Source organism: Cucurbita maxima, unplaced genomic scaffold (assembly GCF_002738345.1).
Source record: "Cucurbita maxima cultivar Rimu unplaced genomic scaffold, Cmax_1.0 Cma_Scf00029, whole genome shotgun sequence".
NCBI classification, from domain to species: domain Eukaryota; kingdom Viridiplantae; phylum Streptophyta; class Magnoliopsida; order Cucurbitales; family Cucurbitaceae; genus Cucurbita; species Cucurbita maxima.
In genome coordinates this window covers 2,081,251-2,105,129 of record NW_019272045.1, presented here as the reverse complement: position 1 = coordinate 2,105,129, position 23,879 = coordinate 2,081,251, and the positions used below count along the sequence as shown (strand labels likewise).

Below are 23,879 nucleotides of genomic sequence, written 5' to 3'. Positions count from 1 at the left end.
GTCTTAAAATACATTAATGCAACATCATAACACTAGATTATGATCTACCCTAAATTTGTAACCGTTTAAAAATGTATGAAATCCATCTTAGTTGAAGTACATATTGCATCTTTTGGTTCATATCAAGGTCACCTACCTAAGAACTCTCAGCCCATCTAATTTTGTTTCTTCTTCCAAAACAACAATGGATGAAATTAAAACTTTTAACCTTCGAACAGTACGACCTTTACAAGCCTAACGTACACCAAAAGCCTCGAAAAAGAACTATTCACACTTGCCCAAGACTCCCTACTAAAGCTTCGATAACGTAGCAAAAGACCTTTAGATAAAACCACTCTCAAACATATAACGTTATTCTCAAAATCCTTTTCGAACTCATCGTTCGAGAGTGTTATCATCTTGTAAACTAACCATAGGTCTTCTATCCCATTGGATTCATGTTTAGAAAAACGAAAAAAGTTCAATATTCCTCCTTTCATTTGGCACTTTTTGACCAAATTATTGCTAGATTTGCAGCTGGCCCCCAATGACAATGGTTCCAACCTAACCTTAAACTTTTTTTGTTGGCTTTTGAAAAGGTGAAGCTTTTGACACAACCCTCCAAATTACACTTTAGGGTTACTCACATTTGCTCCTGGCTCCCCAAAAGTTTTAGATATCTAAAAGTTGGCAACCTCTCCGCTCCTATTACGGTCAAAACTCATCGTTAGTAGATATTATCCACTTTGGTCCATTACTTATCGCTGTTAGCCTCACGATTTTAAAACTCTTTTAGGAAGAGGTTTCCACATCCTTGTAAGGATTGTTTTGTTCCATTTTTCAACCGACGTGGGGTCTCACAGCTCCAAATACAAATTATTGACCTACTTTAAGCTAAAGCAATGGAGATTCAATTTTGAATATCTTTTTCTTTGTAGGGGAAGGTTTTTGTATTGACAAACATTTACTTGTGATAAAAGATCGACCGAAAAGGCAATGCGAGCATTACTCGTGGTCTTGTTGGTCTCAATTTAGTCTATATGAGAGAGTTCTTAGGCGCTGACTAAGTCATTTATGAAGTTATTTAATTTGTAAATTGTTTAGTCTAGGGGTAGAGTTGTTTAAGATCGAGTTATGGAATCGGTGTTTAAATGTTGACATCGATGAAGATATCAAACTCTTGATAAAATGTTGTTGAAATCACGAGTTTTGTTTTTGTATCAAGAGATATATTCGAGATTGAGTTATATTTGAGTTGGAGAAATCTTTTAGATCCACTCAAAATTTAGGGTTGGTTAGGTTGGTGACTCGAACAACTTGAAAGAAATTCACAACCCAACCCAACGTTCTATTTTTAAGTTGGTTTGTCGGATTGTTTTTTTAATTATTTAAAAAAAATCATGCTTATTCACCTTCATGTTGAGTAGTCGAATTCTCGAGTCATTTGAATATTCCTAATGCTAAATTAACGTTTGTCTGACTTAGAAAACGATTATTTGCATAAATTATATAATTTAATAAATATAATTTAGTAGATAAAATATATGTAACAATCGCACTTTTGATGGTAGCGGACTTATGGTTGTGCATCACTGGCTTTCCCGCAACAAGCGAGCTAAGTCAATTCGTTCTTGCTAGCTAACCGATGCATGCTCGAGCCTCTAGCCCCGGTTTAAGAAGAAAGTTTTAGAAATAAATAAATATATAACTCGGATTTATTTATTTATTTATGAGAGAGATAGGAATATTATGGATAAATGATAATATGTACCCAAAAAAGGAAAAAAAAAAAAGTTATATTTATTTTATTTATTTATTTTAATTTTCCAAAACATACGCTCTCTCTCTCATCTCAAAAATGGAACCCAATGACAACCAGCTCAGCTCCTACTTCCACCACCATCAACACCACCATCAAAGTCCCACCACATCGCCGACCAATGGCCTTCTACCCTCCACCCACCACCTCTCCTCCGCCGACGCCACCACCCACGTCCTTTACCCTCACTCGGTTCCCTCCGCCGCTGTCTCCTCCTCTCCTCTCGAGCCCGGTCGCCGGAAGAGAGGTCGCCCGCGGAAGTACGGCACGCCGGAGGAGGCTTTAGCGGCTAAGAAAGCTGCTACGGCGTCGTCTCACTCTTCCTCCAAGGCCAAGAAGGACCTCGTTTCTTCCTCTTCTCTTAATGCCGTTTCCGCTTCTTCGAAGAAATCTCAATTGGCTGCACTTGGTGGGTTGTCGTGTTGGAATTTGTTGTTAATTTCTTTTCTCTTGTTGGGATTTTTGGGGAGTTTTCTAGGGTTCTGGAATTCGTTGTGGTTTTGGTGATTTCTGGGTTTTGGAATTGGGTTTTCTTTGTTTTAACCCCTAATCTCAAAAGCCCTTAATTCCCTTTTGGTCTTTTAGCAAAAGATTTAAAGAGATGCTTTACCCTGTTTATTCAATTTTGTATGTATGCTTGTAATGGTTTCATGTTCTAAAATAACATGTTTCCAGTCTTGGCAATTGTTTCTTTCTTTTTTATTTTCATTTACTTTTCGTTTTTGTTTCACTTTTGACTATGTGCTCGAATACTTGGAGTTTATTCTTCTCACTGGATATGTAGGTAATGCAGGCCAAGGTTTTGCGCCACAGGTTATTGATGTGGCAGCTGGTGAGGTAATGCATTCTCCATAGTTTTCCAAAGATTTGATTCCATTTATACTGATGTACTTGGAAGTGCATGTGACGTGCAGGCATTTGCATAAACGCATACAATGATATAGCTAGAAATTGTGGGTCATATACAATTAATGCATTTGAAATGCTAGCTTTAAAGAATTAGCAAACTAAGTCACCACTTCTCAATATGGGGCATAACCTATGCTGTCCTGGTATTGATATATCATCTAGTATGACGGTGCTGCGATAGGACAGCAAGACCATTAAGGTTCTCATAAAAATTTCTATGATCTTGAATGCCCTTTTCTGTTGAATTCTAGTTTGTATCTGGGTTCCGAGTTTTTAAAACGTATGGTTACAGTCGATAGCTTCTTAGTTTAGTTTCCTGAGTCTTTTTCTTTCAAAACAGTTTATGTTCCGGTAAACTACAGACCTTGTGAGATCCCACGTCGGTTGGGGAGGAGAACGAAACATTTTTTATCTGCTAGCGGTGGGCTTGGGCTATTACAGACCTATTGCCTTTGCATTTGATGTTTTTATGTTCTTTGAAAGATCAAATGTTTAATGCTTCAAATTAAAAGGAACGGGCCAGCCCGAAGCACTAGTTGGTTAAGTTTTCATACTCTGATGGGGCATAGTGTCCACTTATAGAGGTTCTGCAGATGGTTTTCTGTTTTTTCTCTCTGCTTCTGTTTTCTCCTCTTTTGATTTACTACTTATTATTCAGTGGCTACGCACTTTAATTTAAATCCATGACAATCATCGTTGAGATTTTTTTTTCTTGATAAGGAACATAATATTTCATTGATAAGATGAAATTACAAAAAAAGTGAAATTCCCCTTCCGAATAAAGAGACAAAAATTGTTGAGACTTTGGTATCGAGAATCTTCGAGCTACCACTTGGTCCCATGAATTTTCTCATCTTAATAATGAAATGGATCTAGTTCTAATTGTGGTTCTATTGTACTTGAAATGATTGGGGTGTATTAGAGTGCAGAAAAAGTAAGAAGAATAAGATAATACTCTTGGTGCAGGTTATTCCTTAACTTCTTGTCAGGGAGTAACACAAAACAAGATTATTTCTTGGCTTCTTAATAGACATGGTAATTTGGAATATTGGAGGGATTGAAAAAATAGTTACTCAGGTACATTATTAAAAGAATATATTTCTTCTCTCGTTCCGTTTCTTTTATGCCAAGTCTCAATTAAAAGGTGTCTTGCAGATGAGGACGGTTTCTTAGTACCCCTCTCACATACCGGCACACATGTTCGTGTACTTATGCACACACAAAGGAAGTAATAGATTTATGTTCTTGAACATGTGTAAGGTATGTGTATCACATGGTTTTTGGTAGAATTCACATATGAGTAAGAGAGTGCCAGGCTAATCTGCAACATCCACTGTGGTTATTTTCGTTTTCTGACAGAATAATATGCTGCATACAAACAGGGAAACTTTAAAGTTCGAATTGAAATAAGGGATAAAAATCAAAATTTAAAAGATTATATTTCTGATGTCGGTTCGTTTACAGTCTTCTCCTGAAAGGAAGGTCTTTGTATTTGTTTTGTGGTTATCTACTTTGGTCCTATTGTGGAGATTTTTTTCTGCGTGTTGATGTGATCTCTATGTGATTATAGCTACTTTTTTGGTATCAACTACTCATTCTTTTGTTTCTCTATGGATTTGTATTAATTTAGCTGGTTGAGAAGCCCATTTTAAAAAAGCATCTCTTGTTTTCCCCATCATTCGTGTCGATAAGTTTTCTGTCCAGTAACAAGGAGAAGAGGGTTCAGGCAGGTTTCTGATTTGGTTTTAGGAAAGTGGAGCTGTGGTTGGCTGGCGGCTTAAGTTCATGGGAAACCTTAATGATAGAGAGGTTGAAGGGTGTATGGCTATCTGGAGCAAGGTCCTTTACTCCGAGCGATTCTAGGACGTGGTTATACTTAAAGGTTGGAACATTTTTTTCGTCAAGTCATTGTTCAACAACCTGGCTGCTAATGATTTTATCATCTCCCAAAGTTCTTCTGCCAAACAATCTAGAATTTTGAAGGTCAGGAGAAGGTTTATTAGGTGTTGTGACTCTTTTTCTTGGAGGCATCAATAACGGATCTATTCCGAAAGAGGAATCATTATACTCTCTTTCGGGTTGCAATCCTAGTGCAAATTTGAGCAGAGATGCAAATCACTTGTTTCAGTATATCGCTTGTATTTGGTGAACAGTGTATTTCTATTGCTCGTAGGTCGAACCTCTTCGGTGAGTTTGGTAGGTGGGTTGTGAGATCCCACATCGGTTGGAGAGGGGAACCAAACATTCCTTATAAGAGTGTGGAAACCTTTTCCTAACAGACGTGTTTTAAAACCTTGAGGGGAAGCTCAGAAGGGAAAGCCCAAAGAGGATAATATCTGCAGCGGTGGGCTTGGGCTATCACACGGGTGGTCCTTCCTAGAGATGCCCAAGACTTCATTCTCAACATGTCATGTATCTATCCTTTTGGGGGCAAGGCGAGAGAAATATGAGAATCTCCAAGGAGATGATATGGGCTGTTTCTTGATAGACTATTTGTCATTGGTGTGTTCTTCATGAAGTTTTTGTTTTTGTTTTTGTGAGTAGCAAACCTTTTGTTGAGAAAGTGAAGGAATAGTAAGGATGATAAGAAACACCCAAATCAAAGGATATTACAGAAACCACATGCAGATGAATTTTTAATTCTATCCCGTCTTCCATAGTTGATTGTCACATTGTGTACAAAAATCACATTGTTGATTTCTGCTTCGTTTTGGTTTACTTATGTATACTCTATATTATATGCCTGATGAGCTATGGCTGTATCCCTTGTCCTCTTTACCCTCCTAACGCACACTCCGGTCATATTGAATAGGACGTGGGCCAGAAAATTATGCTGTTTATGCAACAATGTAAGCGGGAAATCTGTATCCTTTCCGCATCTGGTTTGGTCTCCAATGCATCTCTCCGTCAGCCGTCCTCATCCGGTGGCAATGTTACATATGAGGTATTTTTGTTCTCCCTATTTGATGTCGTAGCTCTTCCTCCTTGGTGTGTGGAAGAAACGATAACAAGAATGATGCTTTGTAGCAATCGTGGATGATTTTATCGAGTTGTTGATATATTTTGTGGACTGTTTCGGAAAATGGACAAAAGATAACTGGCTACTCATTTGGATGATGATGTCTGTTTTTTTCCTTCCCGAAGTTTGCTTATGAATGCATTATTATAACTATTTGCATTGTAATGTTACTATTAGGGCCGTTTCGAGATTGTTTCGTTATGTGGATCTTATGTACGAACTGATATTGGAGGAAAGACTGGTGGTCTTAGCGTATGTTTGTCGAGTGCTGATGGCCATATCATAGGAGGGGGAGTTGGTGGACCGTTGATGGCTGCTGGACCCGTGCAGGTACCGTAACCAACAGATTGTTTTTCTCGTCTTTACCCTAAGAAGTTCAGTCAATGTTTGAATGTTTTATTGCATAAAGAGTTTTAGATGTATTATTCTTTTGCTTAGTTCATTCTTGTACGGATCCGTCCATTTCAGGTTATTGTTGGTACTTTCATAATCGACCCGACAAAGGAAGCTGGTGGTGGGATTAAAGGCGATACATCTGCTGGCAAGTTGTCCTCACCCACTGGTGGGACATCGATGTCAGGTCTACGCTATGGTTCGAACATCGACTTGGGAGGTAATCAAGTCGGGGGAAACAATGAGCACCAAGGTATCGGGGAGAGTCATTTCTTGCTTCAACCCCGGGGAGTGAACCTGACATCTCCTCGATCCAACTGGAGAACAGGTCTGGATGGCACCACCACTGCTTATGATTTTACAGGTACACAGGCACACTCAATCCGTTCATCGTTTCCTTTTTCCGAACTTGTGTTTTTATGAGGTTGGGAACTTCTTTGTGCAGGAAGAACAGACCATCATTCTCCCGAAAACGGAGATTACGATCAGATTCCTGAATGAGAGTTAACATACGAGACGAGACAAGACGTGACTGCAAAGTATGTGGTAGATAAATGTACAATATCAACCGCTGCAACGCCAGCAATCTTCGCTTCACTGTGTTAGCTAATTCTGTGGTTGTAGTATGCACCATACTGTAAAGGTGATAGCAAACTCTTCAGAAGTTTTTATCCTTCCATCCATCCACACCTTTCATGGTGTACTTGAATGTCTAATTCTAATTCTCCTGTTTTCTCCCCTTTAGATGAACAAGTTCGGTGTAGTTGTTACAGTTTGCAATCTGCAATTTGATCATATAAACAAACCCCTAGGGTGATTTAGAATCAAATCTCACTTTTCTATTGCATTATATTTGGTTTGAACATTTTATGGGAATGTTCGGCCGACCATCTTGAAGTTCGTTGGTCGTTGGTCGGTGGGGTTTGATCTATATACGTTATAACATGGTGAATAAATAACTTCACCCTATCAGCTTTAATAGTATTCAGTGTTCTATCCGACCAATTTCATTAGAGTCCACGGTTGCAAGTTTCCATTTGCTAAGTATGACATTTTGGTGAGATATAACAGTGACGAAATATTATAAAGGTGTGAAAACTTCTTTCTAATAGACGTGGTTTAAAACTGTGAGGATGATGACGATATGTAGTAATGTACAATATCTCTTATATCAGTTATTTCGGTTAGATTTCTGTTCGATGTGATATGGGTTCCACCATCTTTTATCTTTATATTCTTATTTACATAAAGAGCATGTTAGCTGTCGTTACCATAACAGTTATGTCTACATCTCCCAAAACCAGAAAAATCCGAAACCCATTAATTCAGTTCCTCGTTCTTCGATCTCCCTGTGGGCGCGTACAAATCCAGATTACCCACCAAAAATTCCCCCCCAATTTCCTGCATGGCCAAGCCTCGCCCAAACCCCGTTTTATATATTAATCTTTGTTTCAATTTCAGAAGTAGCAGCTTATCGGAATCGGGGTTTGATTCTTCTGAAGCTTCTTCGTTCTTTAATGGCGTGTTGAAAGGGAAATACATGAAGTCTCAGGGCCGGAAATGGTCCACATTCAAGCTTTCCAAGATAGTCATGGCCTTCCTTTTGGCACTTGGGATTTCCATGTTCATCGCTTTCCGATTCTTCTCTCCTACTGAAAGTTCTCATAGCAATCTACTCCACCGTCTCGCTTCCGTCCAGCATAGAGCCGTTCATAGGTACTTTGGCAATGCTTATTAGCGGAATCAAATGATTTTGATTTTGATTTTGATTTTTGAACTTGGAATCGAACCCCCTTTTTCTTGTTGCAGTGATGGGTTGGGGAAGAGAGAGGATCAGTGGGTTGAGTTCATTTCATGGGAGCCTAGGGCTTTCGTTTATCACAATTTCTTGGTAAGTTCTTAGAATTTTGGATTCCTTTTGGCTTTTTGTTTGGTTTTTGTCATGTTTTTGGTTGAAATGCTTGCTGATATGAATGATTCTGGACAGTCCAAGGAAGAATGCTTGTATTTGATTAGTCTTGCAAAACCTTACATGAAAAAATCAACTGTGGTTGATGTAAAAACTGGCAAGATTAAAGATAGCAGGTCTGTATGTGTCATTTTCATTTTTGTCATCAATAGAATTTGACAATCCTGACTATGAACTAACGTTGGTGGGGCTTACAATGTCATGTCCGCAGGACGCGCACCAGTTCCGGGATGTTTCTGAATAGAGAGCAGAACAAAATTGTCAGCAACATAGAGAAAAGAATAGCAGATTTTACATTCATTCCCGTAGGTAATGATTTCCAAATTTGCATGTTACCTTGGCCAATTTTTCATGCATCTTCTAATGATTCTTATCTATAAGGGCTTCAAAACATGTTGGAATCATTGTCTTTGAAATCTTGCTTCTATGTATTAGTCTTGTCTGGTGGAACATGATAGTGATTTGATTGACGACCTTACTTAAACAAGTGTCGTTGAGTTGTGTAGATAGTTATTTCACTGTGTTCAATAACATCACGTATAGTTAGAGTAGCCAAATTATGAGATCCCGCCTCGGTTGTAGAGGGAAACAAAGCATTCCTTATAAGAGTGTGGAAACATATTCCTAGTAAGCACGTTTTAAAACTGTGAGGCTAACAATGATATGTAATGGGCCAAAGCAAACAACATCTACTAGCGGTGGGCTTGGGTTGTTACAAATGGTATCAGAGACAGTTATTGGACGGTTCGAAGCACTGTCTAGACCTTCTCCATTGTAGATGCATTTTAAAACCGTGAGGATGATGGTAATGTGCAACCGGTCAAAACGGACAATATTAGCTAGCGGTGGACTTGGTTTGTTATAAATGGTATCAAAGCCACATATCGGGCGATGTGCTAGCGAGGAGACTGGGTCCCAAGGGGGTGGATTGTGAGATCCCACATCAGTTGGAGAAGGGAACAAAACTTCCTTATAAGGGTGTGAAAACTTCTCCCTAGTAGACACATTTCAAAACTGTGAGGCTGACGACGATATGTAACGAGCAAGAGTAGACAATATAGGAGTGGGCTTGGGCTGATGAAAAATGAGCTAATTTTCTCGTGGGTTTGTTCTCCATTCTAGTTTTGAGGCCCAAACCAAGCAGGGCTTTGGTGAACACTACTCATTTGCTTGTTGATACTTTGTTGACATCACTGACATTCTTGGTCTCAATACATTTTGGTATTAATGTTGATATTCACTATTCCAAACAGAGCATGGAGAAGCACTGACAAGGAAGGGAACGCTTAATTTGGAAGTTTTTTTTTTTTATTAAGCCACTGACAAGGAAGGGAACGTGCACCTTGTTGGTATATGTAGTAACTTCGGTTCTTTTTTAGTCTGTCTCAATCACTTTCATACAAATATGGTCTTATCTTGTCATTTGTGTGCTTTTTTTTACTTGGGTATCATAACTTTGAGAGGCGGATTTGAAATAATATTCTACAAATCTAGTGTTTTATTAGCAATATATGACATGATTTTAAGTGAGATCATTTCCAAATTGCAGGGTGGAATGAAGGTATACATTTTAACTGGCTACTCATTTGGATGATGATGTCTGTTTTTTTCCTTCCCGAAGTTTGCTTATGAATGCATTATTATAACTATTTGCAATTTAATGTTACTACCGTTTCGAGATTGTTTTGTTATGTGGATCTTATGTACGAGCTGACATGGAGGAAAGACCGGTGGTCTGGTCTTAGCGTATGTTTGTTGAGTTCTGATGGCCATATCATAGGAGGGGGAGTTGCAGGAGTTGGTGGACCATTGAAGGCTGCTGGACCCATGCAGGTACCGTAACCAACAAATTGTTTTTCCAGTATTTTCCCTAAGAAGTTCAGTCGATGTCTGAATGTTTTATTGTATAAAGAGTTTTAGATGTATTATTCTTTTGCTTAGTTCATTCTTGTATGGACCCATCCACATCAGGTTAACATACAGGACGAGACGAGACAAGACGTGACTGCACAACCGCTGCAACGCCAGCAATCTTCGCTTCACTGTGTTAGCTAATTCTGTCGTCGTAGTATGCTCCATACTGTACAGGTGATAGCAAACTCATCAGAAGTTATTATCCATCCACTTTTCATGGTGCATTTGCATGTTCTAATTCTAATTCTCCTGTTTTTCTCCGTTTAGATGAACAAGTTTGGTGTTGTTGTTACAGGTTGCAATCTGCAATTTGATCATATCAACAAAAACCTCTGGTGATTTAGTATCAAATCTCACCTTTTTATCACATAATATTTGGTTTGAACGTTTTGGCCGACCATCTCGAAGTTCGGTGGTCGTTGGGGTGAGCTAAAATACTTTACTCTCGGTTTGATCTACATACATTATAAAATAGCGAGTAAATAACTTCACTGTATCAACTTTAACAGTATTCAGTGTTCCACCCGACCAATTTCAATAGAGTCCACTGTTAAAGTTTGCCCATTATGCTAAATAACTTGCTTTGAAGTTTCAAAATCTTCCAAAATATGCAATTTTGGTGAGAACTATGTGAGATCCCACATTGGAGGGAACGGAACATTCTTTATAAAGGTATGAAAACTTCTTAGCAGATGCGTTTTAAAACAGTTAGGCTGACGACAATACATAATGAGCTACAGTGAATAATATTCGCTAGCGGTGGTTTTGGGCAGTTACAAATGATATTGACTGACACAAGAAAGTGTGTCAACAAAGACGTTGAGCCCCAAGGAACAAGAGAGAGTTGTGAGAATCCATATTAATTAGTGAGGTAAACGGAGGATTTCTTATGAAATTCAAGAAATTCTATAAATATGCAATAAACTACCTTCGTTAATTTACTCGAAGGATGTTTATATAAAGATTTTGATAAATCTGAGTGAAATTCGATAGATAAATCCCTAATTACTATTTTAAACGTTGATGATTCAGTGTCTGACCATCGTAATTGTTTTAATAGCTCAAACCCACTGCTAACAAATATTGTCATAGTGGCCTGTTTCGTATCGTTGTTAGTCTCACGGTTTTGAAACGCATTTGATAGGGAGAGGTTTTCACACCCTTTAGGAATGTTTCGTTCTTCTCTCCAACCAATGTGAGATCTCGCAATCTACTCCCTTTGAGGTTCAATTGGTACATTGCTCGGTATTTGACTATGATCCCATTTGTGATATCTCAAGTCTACTGCTAATAGATAACGATATTGTTCGTTATCTAACTGATCCCAAGATTTCACAATTATGGTATTATATGTTAGGTTTTTAATTGACTAAAAAAATCAAATAAATTAAGTTTTGATATTGATAGAAAATTAATGGTAGAAATTAATATATTATATATTAGAATCCAAATGTTAATTCAATATTGTTATTTTTATGAATCCAATATTTCACACAAATATAGTATTTTATTTATTTATTTTTTTGTTTCCAAACAAACGGAATTGATATTTTCCAAATAGAACGTCTTTATCATATTTTTTAAGTTCAACGTTGAGTAGGGTGAGAATTCTAACATCAATCCATTTCGTAGATGCGACAAGATTCAAACAGAGATTTGAAATCTATACTCAATAAACGATCATCTTGATATCACTGTTGACTTCTGACAATTGAGAGGAAAACGTCGACGGAGTAAAAAACGGCCGAAATCTATACTCAATAAACGATTATCTCGATATCATTGTTGACTTATGAAGACCCGATATCTCAGATTCAGTTGGGATATTTAAATAACAAATTATCCTAAAAATAGAAGAAGTAAATGACAACTTAACTTAATAATGCTCTCCATTGTACGGTGTACTTCCCACCTACTTGAATTGTGTGGGTTTCCCACCTACTTGAATTGTGTGGGTTTAACATCAAATAGTTACCTAACAAGAAAAGAGTTAACTAAAAATTAGGGATCACATTCACTTGTAGAGATTTATCTAACAATCTCTTCCTAAAGCCCTATCGTATATCTACCTTCTTTTGTTTGAAATCTGATTCGAGCCCTATGGCTCGGTGTGCCTAGTGGCATGTCCTCCAGACTCCATGTCTTGTTCGGCCACCTCTTCTTCGAGTTGGCGCGCTGCCAGTCCAGGTGGTTCACCTCTTCCTAGTAGGTCTTCCATCCTCCGGTACCTGGCCACCAGACCATCATCGTGATCGGCATCTAGCATCGAATCTGCAGTACGTGGTGTTGCGAACTTCACTAGTTGAGGGGGTGCAACTGGAGTTATGGTTGGGGTTGGCATAGGCGTGCCCAGTGCAGCTACTGGCAGCGGTGACGATTCCCGATGCTGTGCTTCTCCTTCTCTCGGCTCGGTGACGAGGTACTCTACCCTGAATTGAATTGGGTTTTGGTCTGCTTCGGACACGTCCTTCCACTGCCAGAAGGTGGTCTCGTCAAAGATGATGTCGTGCGACACGTGAGCTCGCCTCTCCACAGGATCATAGAACTTGTATGCCTTGTTTTCGGGTTCGTAGCCGATGAAGACGACCTTCAGCCCTCTAGGGTCGAGCTTGGCGAGGTAGGGATGCACGTCCTTCATGTATGCGACGCAACCAAGCACTTAGAGATGACGTACCGCTGGCTTCTTGTTGTACCAGGCCTCGTGTGACGTCTTCCCGTCGAGGCTTCGCGTTAACGACTGATTGAGGAGGTAGACGGCCGTTATTATCGCCTCTCCACAGAACCTCCTGGGCATCCCAGCTGTCATCAGCAATGACCTTGCTATCCCGACGATGGTCTGATTTTGGCATTCCACTACCCCGTTCTGTTAGGGGGAGTAGGGCGTCATTAGTTGCCGTTGCATGCGAGTGTCACAATCACACTCTTGATGGCAGCGGACTTGCGATTGTGCGACACTCACTTTCCAACGACAAGTGAGATAAACCAATTCATTCTTGCGTCACCTACGGCCAAGCGACGTATGCTCGAACCTCTAGCCTCAGTTTAAGAGAAGGTTTTAGAAAATGAGGGCAGAGAGAGATTTTTAAAAGAGACGTTATATAAGCAAGTAAGAGAGTAACAACAACAGCTCACAGTATATAACCTTAGGTAGGGAGAAGTTGACAACTAGTCATATCCCCGTATAGTACATTCTAAGGCATTTCATGTCTGGCAGGCCTAGACATGATTTTTCCAAAACGTCATACTTCCTATAAAGGGTTTGACTTGTCATGGGCATGCGGTCATGGGCAACACGCCTTGGACGAGCATGACCGTGACATCCTCCCCCACCTAATTGGTTGACGTCTCTGTCAACCGACTACTTTCAAACCTGGCGATGGAGTCCAGATCTTCGGCGCGTTCCCAGCTGGTTTCCTCCGTAGGGAGATTCTTCCATTTGACAAGGAATTCACGAATCTTCCGTATAGGTCTTCCTATCTTCCTAATCCTGTCGGCTAGGATCTCCTCTATTTCTTTGGTCTCTCTTTGTTTCAGGTCGATGCTCGGTCTAATGATTACATTTCGCTGGTTGTTGTCTGGGTCAGGGTGATAGGGCTTCAAGTTGCTCAAATGAATTACTGGGTGAATTTTCATCCATGTGGGTAGCGCAACTCTATAGGAGATAGCCCCCGATCTTTTTAAGGACTTCAATCGGGCCTTCATATTTTTGAACTAGTCTTTGGTCCTTTCGGCTGCGGAATCTGATATGTTCTGGTCTCAACTTGATGAGGACTTGATCTCTTGCTCGGAATTAGAGGGGGCGACGCTTCTTGTCTGCCCACTTCTTCATATGCTTGGAAGCTTTCTCCAAATATGTCCCGGCTATATCTGTTGTCTGCTTCCATTCTCTTGTGAAGTTTTGAGCTTGAAGGTTTTTTCCTTCATAAGGATGATCAATAATATGGGGCAAGGTCGTCTATCATCCACTTACAATTTTGAAGGGGCTCTTTCCCGTAGACGAACTTGTTTGACAATTGAAACAGAATTGGGCGACATCTAGCAGTTGTATCTAGTTCTTCTGGCGAGTGTCGACGAAGTGACCTAAGTATTCTTCGAGCAATCAGATGAACCGTTCCGTCTATCCATCGGTTTAAGGATGATAGCTTGATAAGATGTTTAGAGTCGTTCCCAAGAAGGCGAATAACTCGGTCCAGAATGTGCCAATGAATCTACCATCCCTATCGTTGATGATGCTCGACGGAATGTCCCATAACTTTACAATGTGTTAAGAGTTGGGTTATTAGTTTAGCCGAGCATAATTTGGAAGTGGGGACGAACATCATGTGTTTCAAGAATCGGTCTACGATAACCAAGATGACATCATATTCCCCGACTTTTAGGAGGTGTGTTATGAAGTCTAGATACACACTTTCCCAAGGCCTTGTTGGCACAGGTAGAGGTTCCAAGAGTCCCAAGACTTTGACTTTCTTGACTTTGTCCTGTTGGTAGATGAGACACGTCTTGGTGTACTGCACGATGTCTCGCATATTTGGCCAGAAGTACCCCTTTTTTATTAGGGCATATGTTCTTTGACACCAAGGGTGTCCGACCCATAAAGTATCATGACATTCCTGAATGAGCTTCTTTCTCAGTTCTCCCATTCTTGGGACGTATGATCTGTTTTCTTTTGTCATTAGAAGGTCTCCCTTGACCCAAAACTGTCATGTCTTCCCGACTTTAGGTAGTTTGACGACGGCTTTGGCTGATGGGTTTTTATGTAAATGTTATTTCATGATGTCGTGCACAGGGTCGCATGTTCGCCCTTCCGACTCAGCGCGTCGACTGCTTGGTTACTCTTTCCTGCCTTGTGTTCAAATTTGTAGTCAAATTCAGCCAACAACTCCTGCCACCAAGCTTGTTTTGCCGTCAATTTTAGTTGATCGAAGAAATGGCAAATGATGTTGTTATATGTCTTCACTAGTTACTGTGATCCCAAGAGGTACTGTCTCCAGACTCGTAGGCAATGGACCACAGTCAACATTTCTTTTTCGGAGACAGTGTACCTCCTTTCAACATCATTGAGCTTTCGACTGTCATAAGCGATGTGGTGGCCTTCTTGAATAAGGACACCGCCTAAGGCAAAGTCGGAAGCATCTGTCTCTATTTCAAATGATTTAGTAACATCTACTAATCCGAGGACAGAACCCCTCATCATGGTTGCCTTCAGATCTTCAAAGGTCGTTTGACATTCATTTGACCACGACCAAGGGTTGTCTTTCTTCAGGAGTTTTATTAATGGGGCGGCTCGTCGTGAAAACCCTTCGACGAACCGCCTATAGTAGTTTGCCAATCCTATGAAGGATCGCACATCGGATACGGAAGTAGGAATTTTCTATTCTTGGATAGCTTTTATCTTATTGCTATTCATATCAATTTGTCCACAACTTATGACATGTCCAAGTAAGTTGATACATGTTTGTGCGAAGACACATTTTTCTTTCTTGACGTATAATTGATTCTGCCACAGCTTGTCAAACACTAGATTTAGGTGCACCTTGTGCTCCTCTAGGGTTTGCTGTATACAACTATGTCGTCGAGGTACACTACGATGAACTGATCCAAGTACTCGTGGAAAAATTTGGTTTATTAACGTAGAGAACGTAACTGGGGCGTTTGTCAAGCCAAAGGGCATTAGCAGGAACTCAATGGCCCCATATCTTGTTACACACGTCGTCTTGGGCTCGTCCCCTTCGGCGATACGTACTTGGTAGTACCCTAATCGTAAGTCCAATTTTATGAAGTATATGGCCCCGTGAAGTTGGTCAAAGAAGTCAGATATTATTGGCAGTGGGTATTTGTTGCGTATCGTCACCTTCTTTAAGCCTCTATAATCTATGCACAGACGCAACGTCTCATCCTTCTTTTTCTGAAATAGTACGAGGGCTTCGTAAGGTGCCTTTGTTGGGCGGATGAATCCTGCCATCAACAACTCATCCAGTTGTTTCCTCAATTCGGCTAGCTCAGGGGGAGCCATCCAGTATGCGTTCTTCGCTGGGGGTTTAACCCCGGGGAGGAGTTCAATTTCGTGATCAATGCCTCGACGGGGTGGTAATGTTTATGGTAAGCTCTTTGGCATTATGTCAGCATAACTGTCTAGAACATCCTTGACTTCGCTTGGAATAGTTTCATCAGTGGTCATTCCTTCCATCAGGGGTATAGCCATAAATGTAGGTTCCTCTCGTGCGAGTCCTCTTTTCAATAGTATGGCCGAGATTATACTAAGATTACCTGGTTGCTTGATGCTTGCAGGTATCACTGTGGGGTTGTGGTCGGTGATCACTAAGCATTTCGCCAGTGGCATTGAGATAACTTTGTGTTCTAGGAGGAAATCCATCCCAAGTACCACGTCGAAGTCGTCCATGCGAACCATGACAAGGTCCAACTCTCCTGTCCAAGCCCCTAACTTGCAGGGGACTCTTTTGGAAACTCCCACAATAGGCAAGGCCTCAGAGTTGACAACTTTTATTTTTTCGGAGTCCTTTTCTATGGTGAGTCCCAATCTTCGTGCTTCTTGGTCGGCGATGAAGTTGTGGGTTGCACCTGAGTCTATCAAGGTGCTCTTGCTTGAACGAGAGTTTATTGTCGCATCTACAAACATGAGTCCTTTCTCTATTATCTCGTTTGGGTCGACCTTCCGTTGGAGGGCTGACAAGAATTTGAGCGCACCCATTTGGGGGTTGTCTTGATCTTCCTTCTTGTCTGGCATAGTCTTGACTCCTGTGTCGTTGCTCTCTTGAATGGACACTTGGAGTGCACTGAGAGAGGCCTGATGAGGAAAGTAGAACAGTCTGTGAGGGCCTTTACACAACAGGCATTGTAAAGGTGTTGTCGGGCAGTTCTTTTGAGGGTAAGGTCCTCGAGATGCCCCCGCTTGGTTATTCTGAGAAGGTTTATCTGTCCACCCACTTGGTCTGTCGTTACTTTCGTTTGGCCTATTAGGGGATTCCATTTCGATGACTTGGCTGTTTATATGTTTTACCCCCCAGTGTTTGGGGCCTGTGTTTTCTTCTTTGGAAACCCGCTTCGTTCTCAAAGTCTAGGAGTCTCTCGACGCTGGCAATTGCGTTAGCTAGGTCTTGAACCTTTTTCTCGTGTATTTTTGCTTTGGCCCACGGTTGTAACCCGTTTATAAAGAAAAATATCTTGTCCTTCTCTAACGTGCCCCTCATATCTAACATCAGGGTCGAGAATTGTCTAACATAGTCCCTTATGCTTCCAGTTTGTATTAGGACTATTAGTTTTTCCACTACTAAATGTTCTACGTTTTCGAGGAAGAATTGGTCCCTCAACTCTCTCTTGAGGTCTTCCCACGAGTCGATGGTGCATAATTCCTTCTCGAGGTCTTGCACCTTCGTACGCCACCAAAGTTTTGCATCGTCTATGAGATACATTGAGGCTACTGTCACTTTTATGTCGTCAGTACAAGTCGTTGTGGCTTTGAAGTACTGTTCGACATCAAAGATGAATTTCTCCAACTCTTTGGCGTCCCGGTTCCCTTTGAAAGGTCTGGGGTCTGAGAACTTCAGTTTGTTGGATCCTGTATTAGTTTGTCCAGCCGTGACGTTCTCCACGACTTTCATGGTCACCCCAATTCGGGTGTTCATGTCGGCCATCTTTTCTTGGATGACATCAATTGTTGTTCTGAATTTGTCAACTAATTCATTGAACAAACTCATCATTGTATTTTGTAGCACGTCGAACTCTTCGCCACGTCCCTCTTTGTGCGCGACAGAGCTATCGGGGCTACTAGACGGTCTTGAGCTGCTTTAGGAGCAACTCTTTCTTCGAGTGAGGCCACTCAAAACATTAGTTCTGCGATTGGCAACCCATCCAGGCGGTTTCCTATTGCGTCGATTTCTACGACTTTTCCATTCAATTCCGTCACCCGTGCTTCCAGGAAGCGGATGGTGTCAGAGACTTCTTTAAAGAACAACATTTCTTCCTCTATTAAAGTAAGCCGATCGGCTTGTGATTTGGGTGTCGACTTTTTCGTCAACATGTTTTCGGTCTTTGCTGTGTCACAGAGCTAACAAAGCTCTGATGCCACTTGTCACAATCGCACTCTTGATGGTAGCGGACTTGCGATTGTGCGGCACTCAATTTCCAACAATAAGTGAGCTAAGCCAATTCGTTCTTGCGTCGCCTACGGCCAAGCGATGTATGCTCGAGCCTCTGGCCTCGATTTAAGAGAAGGTTTTAGAAAACGAGGGCAGAGAGAGATTTTCGAAAGAGACGTTATATAAGCAAACAAGAGAGTAACAACGGCTCACAGTATATAACCTTGGGTAGGGAGAAGTTGACAACTAGTCATATCCCCGTATAGTATATTCTGAGGCATTTCATGTCTGGCAAAAAGGATTTGGCTTCTGCTCGCTCGCTTGATAGGGGGTGGCGCCTCTGCTTGCCCCGATGGGACACTTGTCGCATAGCCTGTTCACGCCTTTGATTCTTTTTCGATCCTAGTCGAGAAGCTAACTGCCAGGATGTAAAGGTAGCCCACGCTCGATGGAAATGTGGCAGCTGGCTCATCGAGTTGACCCAGGCTCTCAAGGTTAGCCTTGAGCCTCAGAATGAAGTAGACACCAAGTTGGAGCCTCAGAATGAAGTAGACACCGGGTTAAGCTTGTAGTGCTCGGTCTCTTTCACCAAGTAGAGTGAACACTCGCTCCTCCTTCAGTTGAATTGGCTCCTCAGCCTCAGCCGATACATTTTGTTACACCCAGTTGGAACTCATCCTCCGTGGACCCAAAATTGGAGAAGTCAAGTTAGATCGTTCACGTCAAGTAATGTCTCGATTGAAATTGTGACTTGCTCGAGGTGATTGGAGGTGACAGGATCGGGCATGCCCGAGATGGACCCTACGGATGTGTGTATTTTCACACTTTGCATTTTCTTTTACTTGGATCTGAGACATGTGCGTTATTAGGTCAACGCTCTAATCACTTGAGCTATTTAACTTGACTTTTGATAAAGTCGGCTCCTGACAATGCTCTGATACCACTTGTTAACTTCTGTCAATTGAGAAGAAAACATAGGCAGAGTATAAAACGCTGAAGAAAACTTGTTGTAAGAAAAAAATAACAAAAAGAAAGAGAAAAATATTTGGGCTGAACAAGGTCCGGGAACGAATTCACCGTCGTATGGCTGACCGGCGATTACTAGCGATTCCGGCTTCATGCAGGCGAGTTGCGGCCTACAATCCGAACTGAGGACGAGTTTTTGGAGTTAGCTCACCCTCGCGGGATCACGACCCTTTGTCCTGGCCATTGTAGCACGTGTGTCGCCCAGGGCATAAGGGGCATGATGACTTGACGTCATCCTCACCTTCCTCCGGCTTATCACCGGCAGTCTGCTCAGGGTTCCAACCTCAACGGTTGGCAACTAAACACGAGGGTTGCGCTCGTTGCGGGACTTAACCCAACACCTCCATATTCTCATTTCTCATTCAATATTTAAATAACAAATTATCCTATCAAAGTAAATGGCAACTCAATAATGTTATTCCACTTGTACTCTCGTCTACGCGAGGTTTAAAAATAATATAATTACCAAAAAAATAGTTACCTAACGAAAGAGCAGGTTTGCTGTCGTTACCATAAAAAACCAAGTCATCTCGTAACAGTTGCGTCTACATCTCCCAAAATCCAGAAAAATCCGAAACTCATAAATCCAGTGCCTCGTTCTTCAATCTCCCTGTGGGCGCACACAAATCCGGATTACCCACCAAAAATTTCCCCCAATTTCCTGCATGGCCAAGTCTCGCCCAACCCCAGTTATATATATTTATCTTTGTTTCAATTTCAGAAGTAGCAGCTTATCGGAATCGGGGTTTGATTCTTCTGAAGCTTCTTCGTTCTTTAATGGCGGTGTTGAAAGGGAAATACATCAAGTTTCAGGGCCGGAAATGGTCCACATTCAAGCTTTCCAAGATAATCATGGTCTTTCTTTTGGCACTTGGGGTTTCCATGTTCATTGCTTTCCGATTCTTCTCTCCTCCTGAAAGTTCTCATAGCGAGCTACTCCACCGTCTCGCTTCTGTCCAGCATAGTGCCGTTCATAGGTACTTTGGCAATGCTTATTAGCGGAATCAAATGATTTTGATTTTGATTTTTGATCTTGGAGCCCAACCCTCTTTTTTTGTTGCAGTGATGGGTTGGGGAAGAGAGGGGATCAATGGGTTGAGTTCATTTCGTGGGAGCCTAGGGCTTTTGTTTATCACAATTTCTTGGTAAGTTCTCAGAATTTTGAATTCCTTTTGGCTTTTTGTTTGGTTTTTGTCATGTTTTTGGTTGAAATGCTTGCTGATATGAATGATTTTGGACAGTCCAAGGAAGAATGCTTGTATTTGATTAGTCTTGCAAAACCTTACATGGAAAAATCAACTGTGGTGGATAGTAAAACTGGGAAGAGTGTAGATAGCAGGTCTGTGTTCGTCATCAATAGAATTTGTCAATCCTGACTATGAACTAACGTTGGTGGGGCTTGCAATGTCATGTCCACAGGGCGCGCACCAGTTCCGGGATGTTTCTGCATAGAGGGCAGAACAAAATTGTCAGCAACATAGAGAAAAGAATAGCAGATTTTACTTTCATTCCCGTAGGTAATGATATCCAAATTCGCATGTTACCTTGGCCAATTTCTCATGCTTCTTGTGATGATTCTTATCTATAAGAGCTTCAGAGCAATTTTGAATCATTGTTTTGGAATTTTGTTTGTGTGTTAGTCTTGTCTGGTGGGACAAGATAGTGATTTGATTGACGACCTTACTTAAACAAGATTTGTTTCATATGTTGTACAATAGTGTCGTTGAGTTGTGAAGATAGTTATTTCACTGTATTCAACAACATTAAGCTGTTCAATTATAGTTCAGAAACATGGTTAGACTAGCCAAACCTTGATGAAAAATGAGCTAATTTTCATGTGGGTTCATTCTCCATTCTAGTTCTGAGGCCCAAACCAAGCCGGGCTTTGGTGAACAAATCATTCATTTTTGTCTAAGCCCACATCTAGTAGATATTGTCATCTTTGGGTTTCTCTTTCGGGTTTCTTCTCAAAGGTTTTTAAAACGTGTCTGCTAGGGAGAGGTGTCCACACCCTTATATAGAATGCTTTGTTCCCCTCTTCAACCGATATGGGATCTTACAATCCACACCCCTTCGGGGCCCAGCATCCTCGCTGGCACACTGCCCAGTGTCCACCTCCCTTTGGGGCTCAGCGTTCTCGCTGGCACACCGCCCAATGTCCACCTCCCTTTGGGGCTCAACGTCCTCCCTAGCACACCGCCGGGTGTCCACCCCCTTTGGGGTTCACCGTCCTTGCACACCAACTGCATTTGCTTTTGATACCATTTGTAACCACCCAAGCCTACCGCTAGCTGATATTGTCCTCTTTGAGTCTTTCCTTTCAAGTTTCTCCTCAAGGTTTTTAAAACACGTATGCTAGAGGAGGTTTACACACTTTTATAAAGAATGTTTCATTTTCCTCTCCAACCGACGTGGGATCTCACACATTTTCCTTTTGATGCTTCGTTTATATTAGTAACATTCTTGGTCTTAATTCATTTTGGTATTACTGTCAATATTCACAAATTCAACCGAGCATAGAGAACGTGGGTTTGTTTTCCATTCTAGTTTTGAGGCCCAAACCAAGCAGGGCTTTGGTGAACACGACTCATTTGCTTGTTGATACTTTGTTGACATCACTGACATTCTTGGTCTCAATACATTTTGGTACTAATGTTGATATTCACTATTCCAAACAGAGCATGGAGAAGCACTTCAAATTCTGCACTATGAAGTTGGGCAGAAGTATGATGCTCACTATGATTTCTTTGCTGATGAGTTCAACATCAAACATGGCGGCCAAAGAATAGCCACCCTTCTCATGTATCTGTAAGATTCAATTTAGACATCTCTCAAACTCATCTGCCTCTCTCTACTTCTCTCTCTCAAACCGTGACCGATATGAATGCAGGTCAGACGTCGAAGAAGGGGGCGAGACGGTGTTCCCAGCAGCCGAAGGGAACTTCAGCTCTTTGCCTGGGTGGAATGAACGGTCTGAATGTGGTAAAGGTGGACTATCTCTAAAACCAAAGATGGGAGATGCATTATTGTTCTGGAGCATGAGGCCTGATAATACCTTAGATCCTACAAGTATGCATGGTTAGTGATATTTCCTTCACCAAAATCTTAATATTTCCATCTAGTTGATTCTAATGAACAATATACATGCCTTTTATCAGGGCTGTGGGATCATTTTAATGATTGTGAAGTAGAATTAATTTGACATTCTTGTGATATGTAGGTTCTTGCCCTGTCATAAGAGGGAACAAATGGTCATGTACAAAGTGGATGCATGTTAATGAATACTAATTCAAAGGTAAGTTTTCGACTAATTGTAGTACACAATGCTCCTATATTATGTACACACATACTTTTAGGACTCAGATCTGGATTTAAGATTCAGATTTAGTACCTGATGGTCTCAATATTTTCTTGTGTCTCTTGTGTGGCATACCACATTACCTACTTGTTTACGTAGACTAATTCTTACAAACCAACACAACATTTTCAACATATTTTGTTTTCACTCGTATGGTTTCATCATCCAACTTAGAATTGTTCCAAGCTAAGAACGCTTAATTTGAGAGTTTTATTATTAAGCCACTGAAAAGGAATGTGCACCTTGTTGGTTAGGTAGTAACTTTGATTCATTTTTTAGTCTGTCTCAATCACTTTCATACGAATATGGTCTCGTCTCGTCGTCATTTGTTTGCTCTTTTCTTTACTTGGGCTTCATAATATTTAGAAGCTGGTTTGAAATAGCTACAAATCTAGTGTTTTATTAGCAATAAATGATATATTTGAGTATATGACTTGATTTTAAGTGAGACCATTTCCAAATTGCAGGGTGGAATGAAGGTATACACTTGTTGAGAAGAAGACTAACTCTTATGTTGTCCTTAGTTTTTACTCACCTTTCTTAAAAATTACAATTTTTTTTTGTTGTTGTTGTTGTTATCGAGGAATTACATATTTAGTTGTATAGTTACTTCTACATTTGCAAACAAAAGAGTAGTTCATAGAAAAGTTGAGTTTTAGTGTACTTCTTGTTCCAAGCCTTGCTTCAACTTTAAAATTTGCTACTTTTTTTACCTTGTTCTAAGATGTTAAATCAATTCGGTCCTTTTGTTGTTTTGTTTTTGTTTCGATTTGGTCGGTTGTTAATTTGAACATAGCACAGTTCCTTGTTTGACCTTTCGAGCCAAAAATGTTTCATAAACTATAAATTTATTTTCTAGTTTGAGCTTGGTTTCGAACTTAAAGTGGTTCTTAGATGGGTTTCGATCATGTCGTGCAAGATGATTCTATGTATCGAAGTTGGAATACGATCATGTGTCATTGTAGTGCTCAATTTATCTTGATTTTCGATAGATGAAAAAGAGGATTTTTTTTTTTACTTTCTCAGGCTACGTATCCTTTGAACCCCTTGATTTTCGATGGATGAACGATTATGTATCCTTCAAAACCTTGACCCACCACCCCACCACCGGTGGAATGCTCAGGTTATCTAGATTTTTTATTTACTTCGGCTACGTATCCTTGACCTAGCACCGAATGAGCATTCCATCTTGATTTTTTATGAATGAAAAAGGGGATTTATTGCTTGCCTACCACCGGTCAATGTCTGAATGTTTTATTGCATAAAGAGTTTTAGATGCATTATTCTCTTGCTTAGTTCATCCTTGTACTGACCCATCCACATCAGGTTATTGTTAGTACTTTTGTAATCGACCCGACAAAGGAAGCTGGTAGAGGTATTAAAGGCGATACATCTGT

General features: G+C 40.7%; 3 protein-coding genes across 5 annotated transcripts; all 3 read left to right on the top strand.

The window, feature by feature from the left end:
- The first annotated feature begins 1,783 nt into the window (after positions 1 to 1,783).
- Positions 1,784 to 10,145, top strand: LOC111465589 (AT-hook motif nuclear-localized protein 14-like). 2 transcript variants are annotated; one of them, XM_023110046.1, is made up of 7 exons: positions 1,784 to 2,207; positions 2,583 to 2,635; positions 5,520 to 5,651; positions 5,904 to 6,056; positions 6,195 to 6,483; positions 6,565 to 6,662; positions 10,099 to 10,145. In XM_023110046.1, exons 1-6 carry the CDS (start codon positions 1,838 to 1,840, stop codon positions 6,618 to 6,620), a joined length of 1,053 nt encoding a protein of 350 aa, XP_022965814.1. In that variant the 5' UTR covers positions 1,784 to 1,837; the 3' UTR covers positions 6,621 to 6,662; positions 10,099 to 10,145. The 2 variants fall into 2 exon arrangements, with proteins under 2 accessions (XP_022965814.1, XP_022965813.1); XM_023110045.1 differs by lacking the exon at positions 10,099 to 10,145 and having other exon boundaries at positions 6,565 to 6,966.
- On the top strand, positions 7,288 to 10,508 carry LOC111465655 (probable prolyl 4-hydroxylase 3). Of its 2 annotated transcripts, XM_023110142.1 has the most exons (6): positions 7,288 to 7,835; positions 7,929 to 8,010; positions 8,107 to 8,204; positions 8,300 to 8,397; positions 9,638 to 9,921; positions 10,060 to 10,508. In XM_023110142.1, exons 1-5 carry the CDS (start codon positions 7,525 to 7,527, stop codon positions 9,718 to 9,720), a joined length of 672 nt encoding a protein of 223 aa, XP_022965910.1. In that variant the 5' UTR covers positions 7,288 to 7,524; the 3' UTR covers positions 9,721 to 9,921; positions 10,060 to 10,508. The 2 variants fall into 2 exon arrangements, with proteins under 2 accessions (XP_022965910.1, XP_022965911.1); XM_023110143.1 differs by lacking the exons at positions 9,638 to 9,921; positions 10,060 to 10,508 and adding an exon at positions 9,342 to 9,604 and having other exon boundaries at positions 7,289 to 7,835.
- Positions 10,509 to 19,634: 9,126 nt separating this feature from the next.
- Positions 19,635 to 23,237, top strand: LOC111465625 (probable prolyl 4-hydroxylase 3). The gene is made up of 8 exons (XM_023110103.1): positions 19,635 to 20,101; positions 20,188 to 20,269; positions 20,366 to 20,463; positions 20,544 to 20,641; positions 21,803 to 21,932; positions 22,015 to 22,202; positions 22,345 to 22,419; positions 22,950 to 23,237. Exons 1-7 carry the CDS (start codon positions 19,902 to 19,904, stop codon positions 22,410 to 22,412), a joined length of 864 nt encoding a protein of 287 aa, XP_022965871.1. The 5' UTR covers positions 19,635 to 19,901; the 3' UTR covers positions 22,413 to 22,419; positions 22,950 to 23,237.
- The last annotated feature ends 642 nt before the right edge of the window (positions 23,238 to 23,879 follow it).

Excerpts from the sequence above, each read along its gene's own strand:
- LOC111465625 (XM_023110103.1), top strand. The coding sequence starts at position 19,902 with ATGGCGGTGTTGAAAGGGAAATACATCAAGTTTCAGGGCCGGAAATGG. Across the intron at positions 20,270-20,365 it reads TTGTTTATCACAATTTCTTG|TCCAAGGAAGAATGCTTGTA; the intron begins GTAAGTTCTCAG and ends GATTTTGGACAG. Across the intron at positions 20,642-21,802 it reads TTTTACTTTCATTCCCGTAG|AGCATGGAGAAGCACTTCAA; the intron begins GTAATGATATCC and ends TATTCCAAACAG.
- LOC111465589 (XM_023110046.1), top strand. The coding sequence starts at position 1,838 with ATGGAACCCAATGACAACCAGCTCAGCTCCTACTTCCACCACCATCAA. Across the intron at positions 2,636-5,519 it reads TTGATGTGGCAGCTGGTGAG|GACGTGGGCCAGAAAATTAT; the intron begins GTAATGCATTCT and ends CATATTGAATAG. Across the intron at positions 6,484-6,564 it reads CACTGCTTATGATTTTACAG|GAAGAACAGACCATCATTCT; the intron begins GTACACAGGCAC and ends TTCTTTGTGCAG.
- LOC111465655 (XM_023110142.1), top strand. The coding sequence starts at position 7,525 with ATGGCCAAGCCTCGCCCAAACCCCGTTTTATATATTAATCTTTGTTTC. Across the intron at positions 7,836-7,928 it reads CAGCATAGAGCCGTTCATAG|TGATGGGTTGGGGAAGAGAG; the intron begins GTACTTTGGCAA and ends TTCTTGTTGCAG. Across the intron at positions 8,398-9,637 it reads TTTTACATTCATTCCCGTAG|GGTGGAATGAAGGTATACAT; the intron begins GTAATGATTTCC and ends TCCAAATTGCAG.